Source organism: Zophobas morio, unplaced genomic scaffold (genome assembly GCF_036711695.1).
Source record: "Zophobas morio isolate AGI-343-1 ecotype UQ-CSIRO unplaced genomic scaffold, CSIRO_AGI_Zmor_V1 ptg000006l, whole genome shotgun sequence".
Lineage (NCBI taxonomy): Eukaryota > Metazoa > Arthropoda > Insecta > Coleoptera > Tenebrionidae > Zophobas > Zophobas morio.
The window spans coordinates 12,623,722-12,648,417 of NW_026972111.1; the positions used below are offsets into that span (position 1 = coordinate 12,623,722).

Genomic DNA, 24,696 nt, shown 5'->3' on the forward strand with positions numbered 1-24,696 from the left:
TCATCGTCACGTAGCCTACGCTACACCGTTTTTGTTTATGAATTAATAAAAAGCAATATATGATGCATTACGTTGCCAAAATTGACGCAGTTGAAGTTTGATTTTTATTTCGTTATGAAGAAGGAAATGTGGTACGACTGGATTTGACAACTAATGACACAATGTCAATATAATTTAATTCGTACCCCATGATATGTAACAGACTGTCAAATGTTAATACATTTCAACAAATCTGAGCTGGTTTCAGATAAGTGATCTTCGGTATAAAAAATATTTAATTACATGTTAAAGCCCAATCTACCCGAAAAAAAAAACGAATAAATATATTTTGCGAAATATATTTAAAATTTGGAGGAAATATATGATAAATTCCCGAAAACATAACTAAGGAAATAAATTGATATTTTGTTGATTATATTTTTTTCCCATAAAAGCCCCTTTACTGTTGAAGTATACATTTATTTCAAATTAGTCATACTTGTTACTTACATACTTATCCACTCCAAATTAACTGTACATGGAGTGCAATTGCGGCTCTCTGCGTAATCCGCTCGTCGTAGAAGGAATTGCGTCACTCATAAGTCAGCAACACGAATAGAAATCCGAAGCGTGTCAACACTTGACATAAAACATAGAAACTTACTTTCCTCGTTTTTTTAAAGTAAAAAAAAGATTTGCTTAATATTATAGGCAGTTTAAGTAGTAGTATGAATGTTAATATATATAACATAATCTACTGTTCGTTTTCTGCGCAGGTCAGACTTTTTAGTTGCATTTTGGCATACTTTTGCGTTTCGTACGTTGTATGAATTTTTCACGTTTAGTCGTATCGCAGTTTTTATATTTTATGTATACTTATATAAGGTGTGCAATGCGCATGCGGAAAAATTAGTTTTCTAAGGTCTTTAAGTGACCCGTTACTGGGACTGTTATCCACACAATTTTATAAACGTGCAACTTTCTATTTATATGCGAAAGAAATGTTCTGAAGTGACAGTCAGTGGACTTAGCTCAGGTCACTTTTCTTTAATGTAAACTTAAGTCTCTGACGTCACGTGATTGTGACCCTCAGCGGCACCGTCAGTAATTTTCTTCGCGTATAATTTTAAAATTGCACTAGAAACTGTCATAAAAGCTGGTTTTCCACCAAACTTTATACATCGAATATTTTCTCCAAGTGCCAACTGCAAAATCAATAAATTGTTGTCAGAAAGAACACGAAACTCTGACAACAAACAATCCGCAACATCAGATCCTACTTTCATCAAAATGAGCAATTTCTACTTCCCTACGCCACTCTTCAACATCCCACCAAACCCTACTAGGTCTTCGGAAACATCGACAATATCGCCGCACATATCTTCTGGGGATTGGTCTCATCCGGGTACATTCTCATCGCTTGCGTCACCTGTTCTTCCGGGAATATCGCCGCTAGATGATAATGCAACTTTCGCCTCGCGTCCTCCTGCAGCGTGGGAGGCGGCGGGGGCCCGCCTTGTGACCACACCGGTGGCCAAACGTTCAATTGTGGATCGGAGCAACTCGACATCCTCTGCATGTGTCTGTGCTGGGCGTGGGCCGCCGGTGGCCACGGTCTGTACGAGTCCGGCGCCGACGCTATCCGCGTCACGTGCTGGTGCATGTCCCAGTTGGGTGGAGCCATGTACTGTTGAGGCTGCGGCTGAGGCACGTACCTCCTCAGCAACCTCGGATCGGAAGTGGGGTTCAACGTGAGCTGTCTTTGCAGTTTCCTGTGCAGGTTTTCGGTCTGGGGCTGCTGCTGGGAGGACGAACCGACGTTGTCGACGCTTCTGCTCTTCGAGACGATGGCATGCTGCACCTCCTTCGGCGGGGGGACGTTGGACCGTGTGCGTCCCAACGGCGTCTTCCTGATGTCCCCTTCCCTGGCTTGAAGGTGTCTTTGCGCGTGCTCCGACAAGCGCTCGATTACGCTCTTGTGCGGAAAGGGCCCTCGTTCTGGGTGGTGGTACTTGCACTTGTTCCCGTACGTGCACTTCTTGCCGTATGGGCACGGCGGCGGCGGGTCGCCCTTTTTCGGTTGCGTTCGCAAGAAGTTGTCCAGGGTGGGACCGGAGCGACCGAGGGGGTCGTCCGGAGGCATGAAGCGGTCGTTCACGAAACTGTACATTAATATTCGCTCTTCTACTACTTTTCGGAATTCTGTGCTTTCTTGGCAGAGGTCTCGGTAGTTGTCGTTGCTCACTACGATTCCGTCTACGTCGGCGGCGAGTCGGAGGATGTACCGGTCGTCGTAGCAGACCATTCTTTTGCCTCCGACTAAACGCGACGGAGTGAATACCAGCAGTCTTTCTCTTTCTAGTTCGGCCAAGATGTCTTGGTCGCGGATCGGGTTATCTGGACGGGGTGCTTCTTTTCGCCATTTCGGTACGAATACGGTGATGTCTTTATGGCCGCGGGATTTAAACCAGTCGACACATATTTTGATGCCTCGGCACGAAAATATTTCTTTGTTCCCATGGCTGAAAACAGAAGAAATTAATGTTAAACTTTGAAAAACAGTACACATTACGATTTTTCTTATTATAATTAACTTTGTAAATTGACAGAGAAGTAACAGCGTGAAGCACTTGGGGGGCTACAAAGTTAGCTAACATGTTTTCGTAACATCATCGCATAAGTCAATACTGTGGAGGCTGTTAATACACTGTATTGGGTTTTTTGAAAACCGAATATTTAAAATATGAATGACTCATTACGTAATAAAAAATTCTGTGAAAATAACCACTAATTACCACTTTAATCTCAAAAATGACTATTAAAATGAATGTGCAATTAACTCATGAATCTGAGGTTTTGATTAGTTGAATTTACTCACGTGACTGGTTAATTGCGTAATTAAATTAATAATGTGATTAAATGATAATGAGTCTAAGATCCGGTTTACAGAAGCACCTTAATCACTAGACAGCGGATTTCTGTCGGGCTTGGCAAGGCCAAACTCGGTACGGCTCGTGCGGGATGGGAATTCAGAGCAGTTACTAGCTGCACTTCGTCTATTTTCGAATAAAATAACGGTGCTTCGTTGTACTTTGCTGTTAATTCCCGTTCTCATTTACCTAGCTGTTTTACGAATTAAGGTTTCGTGAATTGTATTTATGGAATAAGTGAAAATTAAATGCACTGATTATTACCCGCTACTGATTCACAGCGATTCACGCGTCCCCACCTAATAATCGTGACGTAGCCCGACAGAAATCCGCTCTCTATTAATCACATCACTAATTTACGCAAAGTCCGGTTTAACATTAACACTGATATGCAGTGCTCCAAAATTTTAAGACATTGAATTTTATAACATTACTTAACACACATAAATAATTTAGTCACAAAGTAGGCAGTTATTGTCCATAAAATGAAAAATGATGGGAATCGACCATTTTTTGTACACTTTGGATTTTATATTTAAATCGCAGTTTCAACAAATATTTATTTTTCACACGCAAACATTAACTCCTTAAAACACACGTGAAAGTAGGTTAGTTATAGCATCGTCTAGAAACTATTTAAAAAACAATTTTATAATCTGAAAGTACGTCCAGGTGAAACGAAACAGGATATTTCGATAATTTCTTTAGGTTTTGTCGGGTTTAGTTTCTTTTTTTTTTTTTGCAAATTATCGTTTTTAAGCCTCAGCATAATAAATAAGAGGAAAAATTTGAAACATTAAAATTAAGGATAATATCTAAAATGTACATTAAAATCTGAATTTATTTGGATTATATGCAATTTACATATCGCGTATTTTTGATATAACAAATAATAATACTTTAGTATATGTATATCTGAATTATCCTTTTTACTTCCCGATCGTATGCTAAGAAAGTAATCGAGTCCATTTGACGAATGGCCACTTTTATATTTTCTCGACGTTTCATGACCCCTACAGTACGAAAAAAGTAGTCTCCTGTTTCCGTCTTTGAGGGTGTAAATATATAAAGAAAAGTTGCCAAATACTCCACTGTCACCTGAACCCGTTTTTACCCGATAGAGTACTTGGTTAAACACCACAATCTTTATGTGGAACATTTGGAACTAATAAAAAATGTGATTTTAGAATTTTCAAATGAGAACTGCAGTGCCATCTCAATGTCTTCAAATTTTCAAAAAAACATTCTCTGCTGAACGAATTAGCATTTATTAAAGCGAATTATCAATTTGTTTCGGCGACGATTACAAAATTATAAATAAGGGTGCATGCCCTTAATTAGATCTGCGCAGTGAACAATTTTCAAACAAATACTTTGAACATTTCAGGAAAAATGGTCGATTTTGTAAACAAAAAAGTAAAAATACTGGTTACAAGCTCCTAGAAAGCATCAGTTTAATTTTAAGTGACGAAATCAGTAGATATTAATGTAGAATTAAGTCCGTCTGTTGATGTAGAAAGAAGTTTTTCTTCATACACAATGTTATTGGCAGCTAGAAGACTTGTAATTTTATAACGGAAAATTTGAAAAAACATTGGACTGTTAATTGTAACAGAAAAAAAGTGTAGTTTATAGCGTATTTATGCTTTATGTAAAATATGTTGCAGGTGATAAATCTCTATGTATATAATTACAGACATTTCTCGTGTTTTTTGTTTGTAGTTTACTGTTCTTTTTTCCCGCCGTAGGTATATTGCAAGTGTGCATAACGCTGTACATATTCTGGGTGTCTAAAAAATGGCGGATTAATTCTCCGCTATGCTCTTAACAATCAAAATAGTAAAAAAAAATCTCACATCTTGATGGAGTTACAATGATTTTAAAATTGGGTCTTTTGCTACGTTTAACTATTAAACAACACATTCATTATCACAATAACTAGTAATAAAATTTTCTCTCGCCCATGACCATGTTTAATTACCCTTTCAGTTAGAATATACAAAGATATGGTTATGTGGTTTTTGTAATAATTTGATAAAATTCCATTTGACAACAATATTTGCCTGATAAAAAGCAAAAGCACAACCAGCAAAAATCGAGTAAGCAGTTAAAAATGTTTGAAGTATCAAAAATTGTCAGCTTTCAAAACTCTACGTTTAGAATTTTAATTTTAGGTTCCCTGGTGTTTTATTTTCGGATAAATTTAAAGGAATCTGGTGTTTTATTGCTAGATGAACTTGAAAAAAATCTTTTGAGCTTTTAGTGTTTTACTTTTTACGAATTTGAAAGTCTTGGGTGCCGCAGTGATTGGGTACCTATGGTGTATTATTTTGGGAGCCCACGGATTTTTTTTTTGTAAATTGGTTGAAAGAATTTTAGGGGACATTGATGCTCTATTTTTGGAAAATTCTGACCTGACCTACCTGTTTTTGAGTTAATTTGAGACCCCGTTTTTTTTTTTTTGAAAAAATTAAAACAATCTTGAAGTTATAGGTATTCCTGTTTGGAAAGAATTTGAAAATGCTTTGGAGCCTCAAGTGTCTTTTTTTATAATAATTTAATTAAATTTCTTAAAAGATACGTCATTTGCCAAAATCAGTCTTAACAGGTAGTAGCCCCACCCACGCGCCCTCTCTTTTCATAGAGGGAATGTCATTTGCCAAAATCTGTCTTATTTTAGCAGTTACTAGCCCCGCCCACCCGCCCTCTCTTTTCTTAGAGGGTATCTCATTTGCCAAAATCAGTTTTATCTTAGCAGGTACCTAGCCCCGCCCACCCACACTCTCTCGCATTAGGTGTGTGCAGTGTTGTCAATTTTACTATTATAAAATTACGCTTTTTTCGTAATCTAAATCATAAAGAATTTTTTTTTTGAACTCCCGAAACCCCCGTACATAACGTACTGAAGAGTTGAACCGCCATTTTCCAGACACCCGGTATAACAAAAATTGTGTATATTTCGAAGAAATTTTGTGCATAACTGATATAATAAAATTAAATTCTTTTTAAATTGTTTGGTACTCTAAAATTAATTAGACCGGCGATAAAAAACTACTTTGTTATTTTTGTTTTATACACTTTTTTTAATTCTCAAGGAACATTTATAATTTTTTTTTTACAAACACATTACCCAACAATGACGTTTACAATTAATACAATAAAATAAACTGATAGAAATCCAACATAAAATGGAAAACAAACGAAAAAAATTACACGCAAAATAGGCAAAAATGTATTATGATCCGTCACTTTCAATTAATTATCCAAACTTTTAAACAACCTAAAAAATGTGATTGTCATATTAGTAATAATCGATATGTAATTTGCATATATTCCGGATTCCAATTATATGTGTAATTATGTGATTAAGGCTTAATTAAACCGGTCAAGTCAGAACCGCACAGTTAATCTGAACTAGCTGAATTGGCGGAAGGTCACCTAACGAAAAAAACGAGAATTACATTTTCAAGTTTATTTACTTTTCGAACAGTTGACGATTTTTCTGTGGAAGTATTTATTCAAAATATGAATAAATAAACAAATAAACAACAGGTTACGATGGTCTTGGTTTTATATTTTTATAAACAATAAAAATACAAGGCTTCGATGCTGTCTCATATAAAATGTCATTTCTAATATAAAAAGTCGCCCACAACAATAAAACTTTAATCAAGTAGAAACAGTTACTATGCTATTATTTAAATGATCAGTATTAATTTTCGATGACGCAAAACATGGACGCCAACGAATAACAACAATTAAGTAGGAAATGTGGGCAATGGGCAAAGGATGATTTTATTAGTTTTAATTATTAAAAAAATGGTTGAAGGTTATTTCGACAGGACTTCACTGCCCCCTTAAGAACAGTTCAACAAATACTGCTTCTTCGAAAAATTACAAAATTTGATTCTACGGACAGTTGTTTCTAATACCTCCATACATTCAAACAAATAATAACTAAGACCAGTGACAGTGTAAGAAAATCTATACATTTGTTTGTATTTGTATACGATATCCATTTTTTTAAATGGCACTATGGGAAAAACTCAAAACGGCTTCATAAGCCACAAGTATAGGAGTATGTTATGTGTAATATTTGAATTACTTTAATACAGAATTTTTGGAGACGATGTCTGTCTATTGACACAGACGACAGACAGACGAAAACGGGAGACAACTTTTTCGTACTCTTCGGGTCATGAAACGTCGAAAAAACATGGAAATAACAAGATGCGTTGGTTGTTTTTGAAAAAAATCGTCATATAACAATTTTCACATATTATTTTTTATACTAATAAAATTTTACAACTGGGAAGTTAAAGCATCTAAATTCTCAATCCGTAAAACCATACGGACTAGAGACCCTCGTCAAATGCCGGACAGGAACGAATTTTAGTAACCAAGAATACAAAATAATTGTACGTGAAGTAAACTCAACAAACGTTGAGACGTGGCGTCGTTTAATTGGTTGCATAACTTTGCATCCTAGCCTCAAATATGTATGCTTCACCACCATTTTTTAAATTCCACCACTTCATTACTTTTTTTTTTTAATTCCGCTACTCACCTCATCGCCACATTACTCCCATCTATCACAATCGGCCTCAGAGCGTGTCCCCCGCCCTGGTCCCCGGGCACGTCGGCCACGTCCAGCGTGCTCTCCGACGGGCTGCTGTCGCACGACGCCCCCTTCTGCGCCCCCAGCTTGATTAGCTCCGCCAGCAGCTCGTTCTGCGCCGGCGACGGCCCCAGCTTCTGGAGCGCGGCCTGCACCAGCCGCTCCGTGTAGCCCAGCTTCAGCGCGAACTCCACCCGTGCGGTGTAGCCGGGCGAAGCGTCTGGCGGCGGCGTCGTCTGCACGTACTCGGCGTACTCTGCGGCCAGGGTGTCGCTGGTCGTGCGCGACACATCCTGGTGGCGGGTAGGCGGGTCCGCTTCGTAGTCGGAGTCGTAACTGGAGTCCTCGCCGGCGGCGACGGCCCGCTGGCATCCCTCGCCACAGATGTCGTCTACATATTTCTGGAAGAAAGAGGTGAACGAGGTTAGAGCGGACGTCAGCGGCGGCGGGCGCGTGGCGCTGACGCATTCAGTGGAGACGGTCGTGATTTGTTATCGTATCGGTAACGAGCGGAGGTTTTCGGGGGCAAAATTCTTTAGATAAGTTTGGGATGGAGTGATTCCTTTTATAAACTCAAAAAATATATGTGTATTGTCTAACCAAGGCAAAAAAATTTGCCTTAAACTATACTAGGGATGACATCCATATGCCCACTGTGGTGAAAATATTCCCAACTTTTCAATGACTGCAAAAAGTTCATAACATATTAGGAAAGAGCGGCACATTTTCTTGATTTCAAAGCCGCCCTTGATGTCAGCGTCATTTATAGACACGTTGTATTTGGCATTTAGTTTCACCAGATGGTATAATTGGAACGCAAGAGGTGATATTATAAAGTAATAATTTGATAAACTGGGACAGATGTGCGATAATAATTTATTGTCCATGGTACTTTAATGATCTTTAATCACGTTGCCGCCGTTCCTGTGCGTTTTGTCTTTTTTCAAAGGTTCTTTGTTATTCACCTCACTTGCCGAAACTGTTTTATGTAAAAATACCTTATTCAAAATGTGAAACTAGCAAGTCATATTTCAAAGCCTTCATTACATTCACCATTTAAATCTTATCATAGTCTGGTGGCAAAACGTAATTAACTTGGCACAGTGCAGTAAATTAAACTCCATCTCCGCTGATGAATTTTCTTAAGAATTAGTTCAAATGTGACACGCCTCAGCTGCTATTTAATTAAATCAATTCAATTAATTAAATAAAATCAACACATCAATAAACTCAGCGCAAATGTTTTTCTTGGAAACTTCAACTAAAATCAATAAAACATGTTCCTATTTGTTTTTAAAAATCGACGATATTTATTACCATTCGAAATTAAGAGTCACCACTAATGCTGCACAATGCATTACTCGTTCAATTAATTTTATACTCTTTGCAAATTATAGCGTTGTTCAATGAAGTAGATAAAATTCGGATAACATAATTAGAAAAACTGTGGTAAAAACACGTCTTGATTCGCAGAAATTCCCTCGCCTATGCAGCACAACCAACACAAACAAAACCACAATTTCGGCGTAGGCAGGAAATACGTTTATTTACTTAATTCCCGAACGGACAATAATGAATTTGAAAGGTATATGTTATGCAATCTCGTAAAGTTAAAAATAAACGTTCATTTTTATTTATTTTACCATTTTAAGATAACATCAAAACTTCCAAGAGTTTCGTTATCTAAGCTCATAAGATGCATAATGGAAAATTTGATGTCTGACAGTTGAGAAGAAGTATAGATGGCAATTTTTCATTTTACATTATAAAAGCTCCATTTGTAGGCAACGACAGCATGTGTCCACCCACTTTGCACACTTCCAGGTAGTTAAAAATACATTACTTTTTGTCCACTACAATCTTTTTTTCAGCGTCTTAGCCTCTGGAAACAGTCACACTTTCTCTAGTCTTGTATGTAGGGTAATAATACGAAGCGCAAGCGTATGTAATTAGTAATTACATTGAACAGAGGCAGTGTGGTAGTAACATACAAAATAATATAAGGTATATTATTGGCTTTCTTGATGAGTGATTAAGTGATTAACTATTCGTCGCCACTATCGCAATGTCAATAATAACCCAATTTTCTTAAACATTTTCAATGCGTTTTCTACCTTACAGGTAGGCAACCAATAATTCTTGCTGTACGATTTTGTAACCATCAACCATAATAATGATAACGAATATTGGAAAAACAGTACTCATTCGCAGTAAAATGTCATGCTTAAAACTTTTGATCAGCTGAGTGGAAGTAAGTGGGTGGGGTTAATTTTACTTTTTGTGTCTAGATTCCACTGTCTATCAATATAAAATCGATTTTTCGTAATAAAATGAGTGATTAAAAAGAAAGCGGGTGGGTGGGCGGACCCACTTTGATTTTTTTTAAGCGTAGCCACTTGACAAAATAAAATTCAATCATCATCTCCGACTAAATAAAATAAGCCAATGAAATTCAAAAGTGGAGATGGATGGGGTTAATTTTACTTCTTGTGTCTGGATTACATCTACTTTTCGTCCAATAAAAGGAGTGATCAAAAAGAAAACGGGTGGGTGGGTGGGGCCACTTCATTTTTTTAATGTTGGTAACGTCATCAGACAATTTTTACATAGAAAAGCTCACTAGAAACATATGCATACGATGCTTCTTTACCTGTGCTGTAACCAACATACATAGTTTCTAATATTAAAATTCCACGTAGACCGAATGTGACTTTCAATGAATGAAAATTTATCATTTTCGTGGTGCATAATCTCTTCTATTCGACTTTTTTGCGGCATGACAAATTTTAGTTTATTATATTGTTACGGTTTTCGGGTATTAAAATCGACGTGGGTAAAACTCAACAATTTATTTCTTGGATTCTGGATTAAAACTACCCGGCCCGCTTCCACCGGTGATCCCTATTTAACCAGCCACGCGTTCCTTTTGGGTAGTTCGCGATCGCTGCTTCGAGGTGGTTCTGCAGCCCGTCTTCAAGACTTCCAGTCGAACGAAACGAACGGTAAGTATACATTCCGCACAAAACAAAAATTTGACAAATATACTAAATAGAAAGAGTACCGAGTAAAGGTTTCCCTATTTGTAATTTGGAGGACCTTAAATTAACAGAGCCTACACCCGTATCATGTGCAATGGGTACAACACTTAAAGCCCGACGATTTGCCAAAAATGGTTGCGTTGTGTAAATTATTGATTAAAAAAAAAACGTACATTTCACCAACCCGCATTAAACACCTACATTTTAGAAATTGTTGAATAATAATTATTCCTCGTCCTTGAAAACGCACAGTGACACAACATAATCCACATTACACAATAGTCAAACATACTTCTTGAGTTCTAACTAATCGACTTCGGTTTTCTTTGATAATCTGAAATAAATTTTAATTTTGACTTTTTACTTGTCATTGTCGACTATTACTTTAGGCCAGGGCTAAAGAATTAATGAATACCGTATATTTTGCACCTAATTAATATTTGTCATTGGAGGCAATTTTTTTGTGAAATTTGTACACTAAAAAATGTTTTATATGGTTTTCCGAGATCATTGGATTTATCAGATTTTTTTTGAAAACCTTTCAAAAACACCCAGTATATTTCGGACAAAATATGTATAATGCATTCACCACCTTATTCGATAGCAGCAAGCCACAGAAATCTAATAATTCGTTTGGTAGTCTGTCACTTATTTACGGTCATGAATTTTTCCACAAACTTAACCATTGTTGCCATCTTAAATATCATCATGCAATATTATTATTAAACTAATTAATAAAACATTGAGAACTTGATAATTTTACTAATATTTCTATAAAACTTTGAAATAATTTTTTTAACTGAAGGGCGAATTCTGTACCGCTTTTAAAAACTTAAAGTTCGTGGATTGTCATTACATTTTCAGAATATAATATCTCCGTTATTAACAAACTTATTGTTATGAAATTTTAAATATAACATGTCCACACCTTTCACTATATGACGCGGCGACAGTTTTTTTAATCATGTTACTACCACCTTTTTTTTTAATTTCGTCAAATTTTTACATCACGTATTTTTCAATATCAAAAGCTCAATTAATAATGGAAATTTTGGAACGCGGTTTTCACCACTGCCTTCAGTTTATAAAACTCTTTAATTCATGATGAAAATATTGTCGACTTTTTTGTCGGGCCCCCTTATAAAGGAAAGATGACAACAATTCTACATGCGGGTAGTAGTGTTTCAAATGCTTTTTTATTATCAGCAAGAATATTGCCCCCTCTCTCTCCCCCATGAATAGTAATGGATAATGCAAGTTACCATTCTAAATTGTTAACCAAGAAACCTAGCACTCTTTAAAAAAAATGGTTGAAGATTATTTCGGCAGAACTTCCCTTTATAAAATTTCATTTTGCGATTTTAGTAAAAATTAGCGGCATGTAAAACATATTTAAAACAGATAACAACGAGAAAAATAACCTCTCAGCACTAAGAACAAGCCAAGTTTAAGTGTTTGTGTTTATACATCGAAAGAATGTCACGTAGAAATTAGTTTGATTTGAATTAGTTTGTTCTGACTAAATTATTAATGAAGTCACAATCGATCAAAATATTCTGGATATTATATTTCTTATTTTATCATTATCATCATTAAGTAAAGACGTGTTGATTCTCACATTTTCGAGAAAAGACAGACAGAGACAGATAGACGGACAACAACGGGAGAACACGTTTTTCGTACTTCACGGGTCATGAAACGTCGAGAAAACATGAAACACGCAAGTCGCCCGATGGACTGGATTACTATACTGCCTTAGCTTACGCTCGAGAAGTAAAAAACAAGAGATTTTAGACTGTATGGAACATAACAGTACCAATGTCCCAGAAGGTAGGAAAACAAAGAATGATTTACTAGATATCACTAAAGGATTGGACATTCCTCAACAATTTCGTGTTGATGAAATTGCAAAATCTAGTGGATACGATGCGTTGCCTTTAACTCTATATTTCTGTGTTCTTAATTCAGTTGAACTCATCTGGAGTTCACTGAAACGTGCAGTAAGAAAGAAAAACACATTTCCTAATTTGAGTGTTGCCGTTATTGACTTAATCAGACAAGAAGTAAACAACATTAGGAGGCTTCATGGAAAAACTGTATTAACAAGTAATTGAAGTGGAAGACTCATACGTATCCCCTAATTTCCAAGAATTAATAATAAGTGAAGATGAAAATTGTACATGTATACTAATAACATGGATAATTTTAACAAAATGTTTATAACATCTTTTTTAAATATGTACATATTTGATATAAAATACTATCTAAAATTATTATTCATCTGAGTTCTTTGTGAGTTGCAGAAAATATTATCGTGAAGGTTAAAGTGATTGAAGCGAGCCGTGATTTTTCAGATAGCCCTCGTATCTACTTTTAATTTATAATCGGCATGATATGGTAAATTTAAAGTGATATAACTAATTACGTGAGTTCATTTAAAAATTAAAGAGATAAATCATTTGTCAAAACGAACTAATTATATCTGCTTTTTGACAATTTTCCTAATTCGTAACTAATGTAGAGAACCTGTTGTCGTGTATTTCTGTAACGCGAACTCTGGATTTGACAGCAACTACGTCAATGTAGACATTAATATTCACACAGTATCAGATCGATGAAATACGTTGTTACCTTCTAAAGAAACGTGAAGTTCAAGATTTGCAAAATTTATGGCTGACATTTAACTGACGTTACATAGTGCCAATTTCGAAACAATTTAACATTGGCACAACAACGAAATTACAAAATGGCATTGTAATTTGTTTGAGTTATGGCGAAATCCCCCGTTTTTGAAATTCAATATTTAATTTAATTTTGCCAGTAAACCGCGTCACATTCGTTCTAGTCGAACGCAAAATACTCCCATGATTGATTTTCCGAATTTTCAAAATCCCACTCAATAACCATAAACAACGATTTGGTATAATAAATTAGAAATTAATTAAAAAGTCAAATTCTAAGTTGATTAAATTCATATAAACAGATTTATTACCGAAGACTCCCCGGACATCAAAGGAAACCGCGAGCCAATCTCCAATTCACGTGACCAGACTGACATTTAGCGCGGAATAGCAATTTTTGCAGAAATTCTGCGAACGCTCACCGAGGTTAGCGGAATAACAAATCGGAAGCTTACGTCATCGTCACGAAGATGTTGGGCTCGGAAAAAGTCGAGGAAAAAGTTTTCCGAGGCACGAAACCGGATGTCGCTATCGAAATCCGCCAATTGATAAAGCGTGGCCTGATTTGTCGTCATTCGGAGGTCAATAGGGCGCCGATCGGCGACAGGGACGGGCTGTGCGCGGGCGGGGTTCCCCGGGCCTCTGGGGAAGGCCCAACCGCGCTGGCGGCCCGCAACGCACCGGCTCGAGGGTGTCTTTACCTCGTCGACAACTGTCATGTCTTGGAGAAGAAATCCGGAACGGACAGCCAATCCATTCCGTTCACGTTGACGTCACACCACTTATCACCACATCCTGGTTCATCGCAGACACATAAACAACAACAGTGTGGATTTAGATATTGCGGCCGAACACTCGAATAACAGACTTTCGGATTGGTTTTGGAGCAGGACTTCGCAGAGCCGTTGCATTCGTCGTACGGTCAGACGAAAACTGAACCCGTTGCGACCGAATAAAATGAATGAAACGTACTGAAGCGTCGAACCGGATTTACATTCGGAACAACCTCCTCGAGAGTCGGTGCACGGAAAAGACAAGGTGAAAGGGAGAGGGAGGCCCGAAGAAAGTAGATGGAGAGAGGAGGATCCACGTTTTGGCTGTGCTGACTGCTGAGATCTACATGCTGGAGAATAATGCTATATTGCTACATATGCAGAGTTCGTATACTGTTCCAAATTATTTGTATAGTTGACAAAGAACTACAATTTTTTTGAGGTATGTACTTGTCGTTCAGGACAATAGATGCAACATATCACAATCGACTTGAAAAGGTGTTATATTCAATTAAAAGGTTTTTTTTAATTTTAACAACTAAAAAAAGATATACCACAAGTTGGGACTTTTTGTGAAACAGATTTCTTTTTATAAAAAGTACGATTTTCCTTCAATACAGGACACTGTTATAAGAACCACATTAGTAAGTTAATTTTATCTTGTTACATATGTATATCAAAAGAAACTGCTTCATGTTTTCTTGTTTGGAATTGGCATTTCCAAAGTCGTATAAAATGCGCTTTTTATACGCTTGAAAGATATTTTCTACAAAACCACTGAAATTATGCAATCGATATAAAACAGGCATAAATAAATAAAAAACACTAAATTCAGGTCAATTCGTGTTTGACTATAAATTTTAAAGAAATACGTGATTATATACTTTCTTAGATAAATAGATAAATCGTAAATTTTTATTTCGCTAACTTTGTAATTTTAGAATAACCTCGTTAAGTTAAAATGAAATAAAGATGGATAAAAAGACACAAATAAAATCCTATTAAGAAAAACTCACTTGAAACATATGCACAGCATGTTTCATAATAATGCATATCATTTCTACTTTAGCCAATTATTATTTTAAAAAAATTGGTCCAAGGTTATTTAGACAGAAGTTCCCTTGCCCCTGAAGCACAGTCAAACGAATGCTGTTTCGAAAAACTATAAAATTCAATTTTGGGATTTTATTTTTTATAATAACCCCTATATCTACGTTAAAATAATGAGTAGACTACAGCTAAAGAAGCATGCTATGCGTATGTTTCAGGTGAGTTTTGTATAACAAAATTTTGTTATGATCAATATTAATAATTTAGGAAGGGCACATATTAATTTGAATAGATATAGTGTAATACTAATAACAACGTATTTTCAAGTTTTCATGGTTTTCGTTTTTGACTTAATCAATAAAAAAAACTGCGGCCCGTCATTGATCCGCGGACTCTCTATCATTTAATTATGCAATTTTTTTAAAGGCAGATCCTGTAAGTTACTATTACATAAATGTTAATTATTTAAACTGATTTTTCTTGAATAAAATGTCATAATGCCAACATCTACTTTTGAAATGAGATAAACCGTTTTTCATTAATCAATAAAATAAATTATTTCATCCATAAATCCGACAAATCCCGCTTCTTTTAAAATTATAAAATTTGATTTTGCGATTTTCGTTTTTGTGATGATCTGTATAAAGTTAAAACTAGAGGCATAAATAACACGTCGGCAGTACGGAAAATGTAAATTATATTTCATGCAGATAACCAACGGGAAAGAATTACCTCTCAGCACTAACAATAAGCGCCACTTCAAGTGTTTATGTTTATACATTGAAAGATTCTCAAAATTTGTTTTGATTTGATGGACTCGATTACTATACTTATACCCGGGAAGAAAAAATATGACGACACTAATAGACTACAATACCTTGCCCATTTTATTTGGGGGGATGAACAGAAAATAAAATTAATTGGCATTTTACCATCTACACGACATTTTAAGACGGAATGATTAAGTCTTTGGAAGGGTTGAACTGGGATAATGAAAGGGATTCTAATTACCTATTCACCCTTTTGTCATAACATTATAACGTATGTAAAATTTCAAGATAATCGCTTTTGTAGATTTTAAGTTAAATCGAAAAATTTTATTATACAATTTTGAATTTTGTTCTAGAAACACCTACATAATACAATATTCTTAAATACATCATAAATTTTTTCATAATCAATCCAGTAGTTTTAGAGATTATTTGTCTAATAAAATCGCCAACAAGCAACAGACGACAGACAGACGGAAACGGAAGACATACTTTCTCATATTCTAGGAAGTATGAAACGTCGACAAAACATGAAATTAACCAGAAGGCAAGCAGTTATGTATCTATTAATTTTGGCTCACTTTGTGGGTATCTTGGTGGATTATTCAGTATATGGGTCTAAACAAAACCCAGTTTCAAGTTTCCTTGGGATTTCGCAGCACGTAGAATATAAAAATATAAGTTTCCCGGTTTTGTCTGCACATAAGGTGGTTTGCTGGCAATTTTATTAAATGGATAACCTGCAATCTTTTTAAATACATTATTTTGTAATTTTAAAGCTTGATTTCACTTTAAATTTATTTTCATTCGATCGCTAACTGTTTGTTTTTGCCGTTCTAAAAATCTCGTTTGGAAATTTCTTGAACAGATGATCACTAAAAGTATATTCATTTTAAAATTTTATGTGTATTTTAAGACTGAATGTCGACGGTAAGACTCCACATAAATAAAAAAATTTTTCCAAACAAAATTATACATTTTTTAATTTTTTAAATTTTAATAAGTTCGCAATATACGTAATATCTCTTAACTTTTGTAAATCCACTCTACAACCCTGAAAGATGGTCTTAGAGAGTAAAAGGGCTACAACCGTTTTTTTTTCCCGAACGTAAGCTAAAGGAATCTATTTTCATGTTTTCTCGACGTTTCATGACCATTTGAGCACGAAAAAATAGGTTCCTCGTTTCCGTCTATCCGTGTGTCGTCTGCGTCAATTTTTATTAGACAATCTTCGAAACAACCGGAACAATATTTGTCAAGTTTTATGTATGTTACGAATATCACGAAAAAGCTAACACTAACCAAAATTTGAATAATCATTCCCAACAACAATTTGATGAGATCCCCTTTCAATTTTTTTTTTAAGTAAACGCTTTTTAAATTTTATAAAATAAACTCCTATACTTGTGCTTTATGAATTCGCCCTGATTTTTTAACCAAGGCATCCAGATTCTCGCGAATACATCCAAATTGGCGTAAAAATGTCGAATTACTATACTAACGATTGACTCACCCAATTTTTTTATTCATCCCATTTTTGAAAATTTGGGAATACATTAATGTTAAAGTAAGAATTATAATCATACAGCAACTTACCCAAAATGATTTCCAGGACGTTTTCGGTTATAACACTGTATTTACACGAAAAATAATTGGTTTGTTTTCACTTTTTCTGTAATGGATGAAATTGTACATATTATTTTAATTTCTTTCATGAATTTTTGATCCAGATAAAAATAACCCATTTTTAAAAATTATTTAAACGCCACCCTGAATATACTATTACAACATATATGTGATAACTTTACTAGAAAAACCTTGGGTAAATTTAGCCATTTTATTGGTTACACAAGAAAAACAAAAGATCTGAGGAAAATACACGTAAGAAAACACCTTTAAAAATAGAAAAACTAATCCCTGAAATTTGTTTAACAAAACTTCGATCACATTAATTGGCACTCCATGTCGCAAAATCTAAAAACAGACGATATAATATTGTCGCGCCGCTCGTTCCTTCCGCAAGCCAAAAAATGGAGTCGTTCAGTAAATTTTATTGGAAATTTCACACAAACTTTTTAATTTGCGGTTTCATAACGACATCCGCCAATTAGTGGAGCGGTCGAACGCGAAATTCGGAATTTGACCTACATACAGACGGACGCCCCGCGTTTATTACCCGCGACATTGACCCATCTAGGTGACAGCCTCGGAAAACGTCCAAAACAAACCCGCAATGAGTTTTCAAGATTGAAAAAAAATAAGGTCGATGACGTCAATTTGACAAGGACGGCGTAAATATTTACGTTATTGAAGGAGCGGATGAAAATAATCTACCGGATTGTGAACAGGATCGGGGCGAATGACGAGATTATAAACTCTATTGTGGATTTAGGGCAGCGCTGTTGTTAAAAAAGTCCTAAAAAAGCAAGTTTAAGATGTTTACTAAGGGACGTACGAGTGAGTACGAAGTGGTGAGTAGTTTTTTCTATTTCACGAACCCAAACTGAAATTTTGACGAATGTAGAAGCCATGCTTCCTTGATACTTCACAGGATGTAGAATACGGAAATGCCGACATCTCGCTTCTGCTATAAATTTGAAAGTAACTTCGAGCTGCGGTTCTAACTAAATAAATGCTAATTAAACTGCATACACTTTTTAATTTAGTAACTCTCGAGTAATATTAATGATTTTCGACACTCTTACGAGCTCCAAGTTTGGATGCTGTAGTGACATCTAGACTTCTGTTGTCAAATTAACATTAAAACAAGCTGGAAGACATTTTAAGAACATTTTCTAAATATTTACACTTTAAAACGTGTGGACGTTATCCTGTTTCTTTTACACCAATTTTACTTCCTCCAGTTTCAAAACAAACTTTAACGTTATGATGATGACAGTTTAATGTAAATTTATTTTCTCTTTATTTTATATTACTTGTACTATGTATACTATGTATACTATGTGTACCGATTTGTTTCCACTATTATGGGCAGTAATGCCTGTTGGAAAATAAATCAAATTTATTACTATTATCCTGTGTATATTATGAAAGCGTCGAATAAGTAAGTGTTCGACAAACCTCAAATTCTAAAAGTAGCGACATTTTGACTAAAAACTTGATAAAACTCTTTGTATTTTTTTATTTTCCAAGTTTTTTTTATGTTACGAAATTAAGGGAGATGTCAATACTATAGATCGTGGAAAAACAAATTAAAAATCAGTGGCACCTGCAGAACAGTTGGCCAGATTAAAAAAAAAACGTCTTCAAGGATTCAAACCATTTTCGGAAAAAATGGGATCTTTACCTATAGCACAATTTACTTTTATATCTACCACCAACGTCGTTGAACCTACATATATGTCTATTCCATGGTCGCTACTACATTAGCATTTAAATTAATTTCAATCAACGAATTGTGGTAAACCAAGGTAAAGGGAAAATTGTGTTGATGACGGCGTGCTATAGATATACCACCCTAACAATGGCAGAGTTCCGCAAAAAATTCCCAACCACAAATAAGGTGTGGATCTTGAGTTTTCCTCTTGGTAGTACGCAATATATAATTTTATTCTCAGCCACTAAAATTTGATTGACCCGTGAAGTTAAGGCGGTGATTACTCTTTCACCTAATCAAAATGTAAATAAAATCATCGAATTCATCTATGAAAATTTGCTCATTTACACAACAGCAGGATCTACACTTCTCAATCGGGACTTACCATCAATTACCGATGATTTTAAGTGGGAATTTCGATGTGGATTTCTCAGAACAAACATCAAAGCCTCTAATCGATGTTTTAAAAACCACATTGAATTTAAATGTCGAATGGCCCAAATGACAGTACAACAAAATACCACAACTAACTACTCAAGCCCATTGCTACAGTTTTTGATTTTGATAACGATTAATAAGTAATATCATTCATAATATCTGTACCACGTGATTTGTTAAATTTCTGCTCTAGTTACTCATGACGCAGCATGAAACGTGTTGCCTAACTTGAACATGAAGGGTGTATTTTGGGTTGCCCAACATCTAGTGTCGTGTGTGATGAATTGGCGATGGAATGTTTTCAACAAGATGGTACCACAGCCTATGTAACAGGAACCACAATTGCTTTGTTACGAGAGATTTTTGCAAATCGTATCATCAGTTGAACCATAGAAAACACTGACTACTATTTTATACCTATATAAAAAAAAAAAACTGGACAAGATGAGAAAATCAGGTTCTCATAGATCAATAAAAAGCAATGAGAATAAGACGTTCATGTCATTGTATTTTATCCAGTTCAAGTACTTAAGATAACACCTAAAAGTCAAGCAGAAATGCAACTAAACCTTATGGCTGAAAATAAATGCCAAATACAAAACAAGAATGTATGTCAATTACAACTCCAAAGTAGACCTGAAGCGTCTTAAAAAAAATTGTCGAAGGTTATTTCGACAGAATTTCTCTCACGCTTGAAGTACAGCTCAACAAATCCCGCTTCTTTGAAAAAACACAAATATTTTTCGCAATTTTTGGTTTCTGATAACCTCTATAAAACAAACCAGTGGCATAAGTAACACTCCCACAGTTTTTTTCATTTGAATTTTCCAGTTTTCCAATTTTTCAATTCTTCAATTTTTCTTTTTTTTTTGTTTTTTCAGTCTTTCGATTTGCAATTTTTCGAGTTTCAAGTTTACAATTTTCAGTTTTTCAATTTTCCAAATTTTGAATTTTAAAATTTTTTGATTTAGCAATTTTTCGATTTAAAATTTCAAATCTAAATTTTTCAATTGTTCGATAAATTCATTTTTCGTTTCTTTAAATTTTCGAATGGTAATTTTTCGTTTCAATTTTTTATTTTCTTTATTTTTACAAGTTTTCGATTTTTCAGTATTCCGGTTTTAGAATTTTTTCTTCTGTCAATTTCAATTTTTTTCAATCTTCAATTTTTTTCGTATCTTTAATTTTACTTAAAATTATTTATTTTGAAATTTTTCGGTTTTTAGATTTTGAAATTTTTCGATTTGCAATTTTTCATTTCGGTTTTTAATGTTCAATGTAAAAATCTTTCAATTTTTGGATTTTTCAAATTTTTTATTTGTAATTTTTCGGATTTTCAACACTCAGATTTTTTAATTGTAATCGTTTTAGTTTTGAATTTAAATATGTAATAGTAATTATAACTTTTTCCATTTTACAATTTTAAATTTTTTTCATATTTCAATTATTGATTTTAGTTTTTGAATTGCTCGATATTAAATTTTTCAGTTTTTCGACCTCACAATTTAACTAGTCTATAATTTTTCTATTTTACAATTTTTGAGTTTTCGATTCAATTCGTTTTTTTTTCTTCCCAATTTTTAGATGCATTTTTTTTTCGATTTTTAAGTTTCTCAATTTTTAGTTTTTCAATATTTCAACTTTTTGTTTCTTCATTTCTTCTATTTGCAATTTTTCGATTTTCCACTTTTTCGATTTTGCAATTCCTCGTCTTTTCAGTTGTTCGATTGTTCAATTTTTCCGATTTTTAAGATTTTCGATTTTTCAATTTTTCAACTTCTCTAATAAAAAAGTGGCAATTCGTCCGATGGACTCGATTACTATATTTCCTTAGCTTACGTTCGGAAAGAAAAAAAAGGAAAATCTGCAAAATTGAAAAATGAAAAAACTAAAAAGTATAATCTGAAAACTTTGAAAAATCAAAAAATTGGAAATCAAGAACTTGAAAAAGTGAAGAAATGAAAAATTGAAAAATTGAGAGATTAAAAACTGTGAAACTTAAAAATCGAAAAAGTCAAAACCGAAAAAACGAAATGTTATAAAATCGAAAAATTTATTGAATATTAAAGAAATCGGAAAACGGGATAAATGACGAATCCAAAAATTGCAAAATTGAATAAACGAAAAATCGTAAAATCGAAACAATGAAAATTAAAAAAATAAAAAATAAAAATCCAGAACTTGAAAAATTAAGAAAAAAATTAAAATATCTGATTCTGTGAATTTTTTTTTTATGATAACCCTTATGAGTTAAAATAAAGATATGTATGTATTGTTAAAGTAGGTAAATGTAAAGAAGCGTGCTACGCGTTTGTTTCAAGTGAGTTTTTCCATTACAAAATTTTGTGAAGACGTCATCAAATTTTTTGCAAACACACGTATATCAATTTGGATAGATGCTGAAAATACTAATAATAACAGTACTGTATTCCCAAATTTTCGGGAAAATGGAATGAATCGTTCTTGATTTTAATCAGTACCTACAATAAAGTGCCCCATTTATAATTTTTTTGAGTCACCCTCTATAAGTACATAATTTATAAATCAATGAGTGCAGGCATAAACCACAATTGTATAGGGTCATATTCATAATATTTTGCATATTTCTGAGGGGATTTTTTGGCAAAATTTTTTAGAAGAGGATAAACGAATACAATTTGATTAACAATTAAAACTTTAAAAGGTTTGCAAGATTCTAGTACATTCGGTTTTGCAGTTTTATAAATTAAACTGCAAAATGTTGTTATACAATTTTGATCGTTTTTTTGAAAATCTATACGTCTAAGGTAAAAACTGAACACGGCCCTACTAAATGTGAGCAAGAAATGTTTAGAAGGCGATTTATTGCCAACCGGTAAGCTTAGTGCGAACCACACAAAGGGGCTTTTTATTTGCGCTCAACTACTTTTATGATGGTCATATAACCTTATTACCTTTTGGACTAGTATACCATCTATATGATATGCCTAGTACACATAAAATTTGACAACAATCGGTCCAATAGTTTCGGAGATTATCTGTCTAATAAACATTCGGACAGACGGCAAACAAGACAGACAGACAGACGACATAGTTTTTCGTATTCTAGGTGTCAAGACATAGGATTAGTCAGTCGGCCAATGGACAAGATTACGAAGTTTTAGCATCCTACGTCTTCTCGTTCTAGGTGGTGTTTTTTAAACCCAGTGTAATTACGTATATTGGACACTCTAGTCTACGTCGAAATGACAAATGCAGCTAATTTTAAAATTTAAATTATAGTACCTAAAAGCTCTTTTGCACATTATGTCACTGGAATGACAGAACTGCCTAGGATTTGGAGGACGACAATAATAAAAATTCCCTCAATTTTTCTTGTTGGGTTATGTTGTTTTAAATGTAAGGTTATGTAAAATGTATAAACAAACGTTGTTGCCGGCACTTTCAGATGCAGTTTTTTGTTGTAATTAGACAATTTTTGGCATTTTCCGTTGAAATTATTTTACACTGACAAGGTTAGACTATTTGTTTACTTGATTAAAAATATATAGACCTTGCCATTTCTATTGAATACACTGGTTTCATCTAGAAGTGCTGGGGGAAAGAAAAAATTAGACGTGTTTGAAAATCACTTTTTTAAGAAAGAGTTAGGTCAGGAAATACAACGCTAAGTCCTGGCCTTTGCAAAAAATAATTTAGAATACGGTGGATCAAGAAGTTGTTTATACAAAATTCTAAAATCAATGAGTTTCAAGTATCAATTTGAAAATAAAAGGAAGATACAGAAAAGCCATATGAAGTTGCCAAACGTACAAAGTTTCTAAAAAGTTATCTCAAATATAAGCAGGATTACCCAGATGTCAAATTCATATTCTTGGATGAAACATGGATATATAAACATGGTTCACAAATTAAGAGTTGGGTCAATGATAATATGCCCACAAAAAAATACAAAATCATAAATTTGAAGGCACGCGGTTCACTTTGTTGCACGCAGGTTGTTCAGAAGGCTTCATTAACGGATGTAGCTTCCTTTTACATTCTTCAAACAATGACAGGGACTATCACAAGTCTATGAGTGCATTTTCATTCAAGCTTGTACCAAGTTTGAAGGCCCAATTTAGTAATAATTCAAAAATACTAGTAATACTAGATATGGTATAGTTACCATTCGACCAAACTAGAAAAGCCACCTACAAAATCTTCAAAGAAAGCTATTCTCCAAGATCACCTGGCAAAATATGATATCACTTTTGATCCTAAATTGACGCAGAAACAGTTATGGGCCTTAGTTGAGCCAACTGTTGTAAATGCCCCGATCAAATATGTAATCGATACATTACTGGCACATAAAGGCATTGATGTATGGCGATTGCCGCCTTACCATTGCCAGTACAATCCAATTGAGTTGCCATGCGCACATTGCAAAGGATTTTACAACAAACATATCATGTTACAAATGTGGCAAAATAGCATTCACCACTGTGGAAAACTAATACAAACACATTGACAGAAAACATTCAGCCATTTGTAATTTCTTTGGTGGACTCAGTTTCAGAGAGCGACTTTTCCGATGATGAGAACGACGATATTGTGGAAGTTGATAAGCTTGAAATGAACAGTATGCACACCATTCTTCAAACGGGGGCTAGTTCATCAAGTACTTAATATTTTGATTTGTTTTAATAAAAGTTTTTTCTTAACGTTTCAATGAGTCGTGTCAATCAATTCAAAATAATCCCCCATGTCAGATCATCTACAATGTTGGCGATTGTTTCCGATATTATTGTGTCAAAAATTTGCGACGCTAATGGTTTTTTAATTAAAAATTGACAAACTATAACTGAAGGTTGCTTAATGGAGACTTTTGACCAGACATCGGGAAACGAGCCCTACCCTAACCTACAGTTCCTTGACGAATTATGGCATAATAACCCTGCTATCGTGTCGTCCAACCCCTCACAACCACGCCATAAAGCATTTGTCGCATTTAGTGGACGCAAAAATACCGTTCTTGGTACACGTTCAACGCCTCAGACCAACTCTGAACGTGCGACTAATTGAACACTTGTTACTACGCAGTATTGGCAATCATGGAAACAC

At 34.6% G+C, this 24,696-nt stretch overlaps 1 protein-coding gene across 2 annotated transcripts in view; it reads right to left on the reverse strand.

Annotated features, from left to right (window-relative positions):
• Positions 1–756: 756 nt before the first annotated feature.
• LOC135123651 (endoribonuclease ZC3H12A-like) overlaps positions 757–24,696 on the reverse strand; it is a 56,213-nt gene continuing 32,273 nt past the window's right edge. Inside the window, exons 1-3 of one of the 2 annotated variants that reach the window (XM_064048488.1) lie at positions 13,948–14,241; positions 7,477–7,928; positions 757–2,501 (exon numbers count right to left, since the gene is read on the reverse strand). In XM_064048488.1, coding sequence (XP_063904558.1) covers positions 1,322–2,501; positions 7,477–7,928; positions 13,948–13,965 — 1,650 coding nt within the window. In that variant the 5' untranslated portion in view covers positions 13,966–14,241 and the 3' untranslated portion in view covers positions 757–1,321. Of the gene's footprint in view, positions 2,502–7,476; positions 7,929–13,947; positions 14,242–24,696 lie in introns of those variants that run through there. The other variant, XM_064048487.1, reaches the window with a different exon arrangement.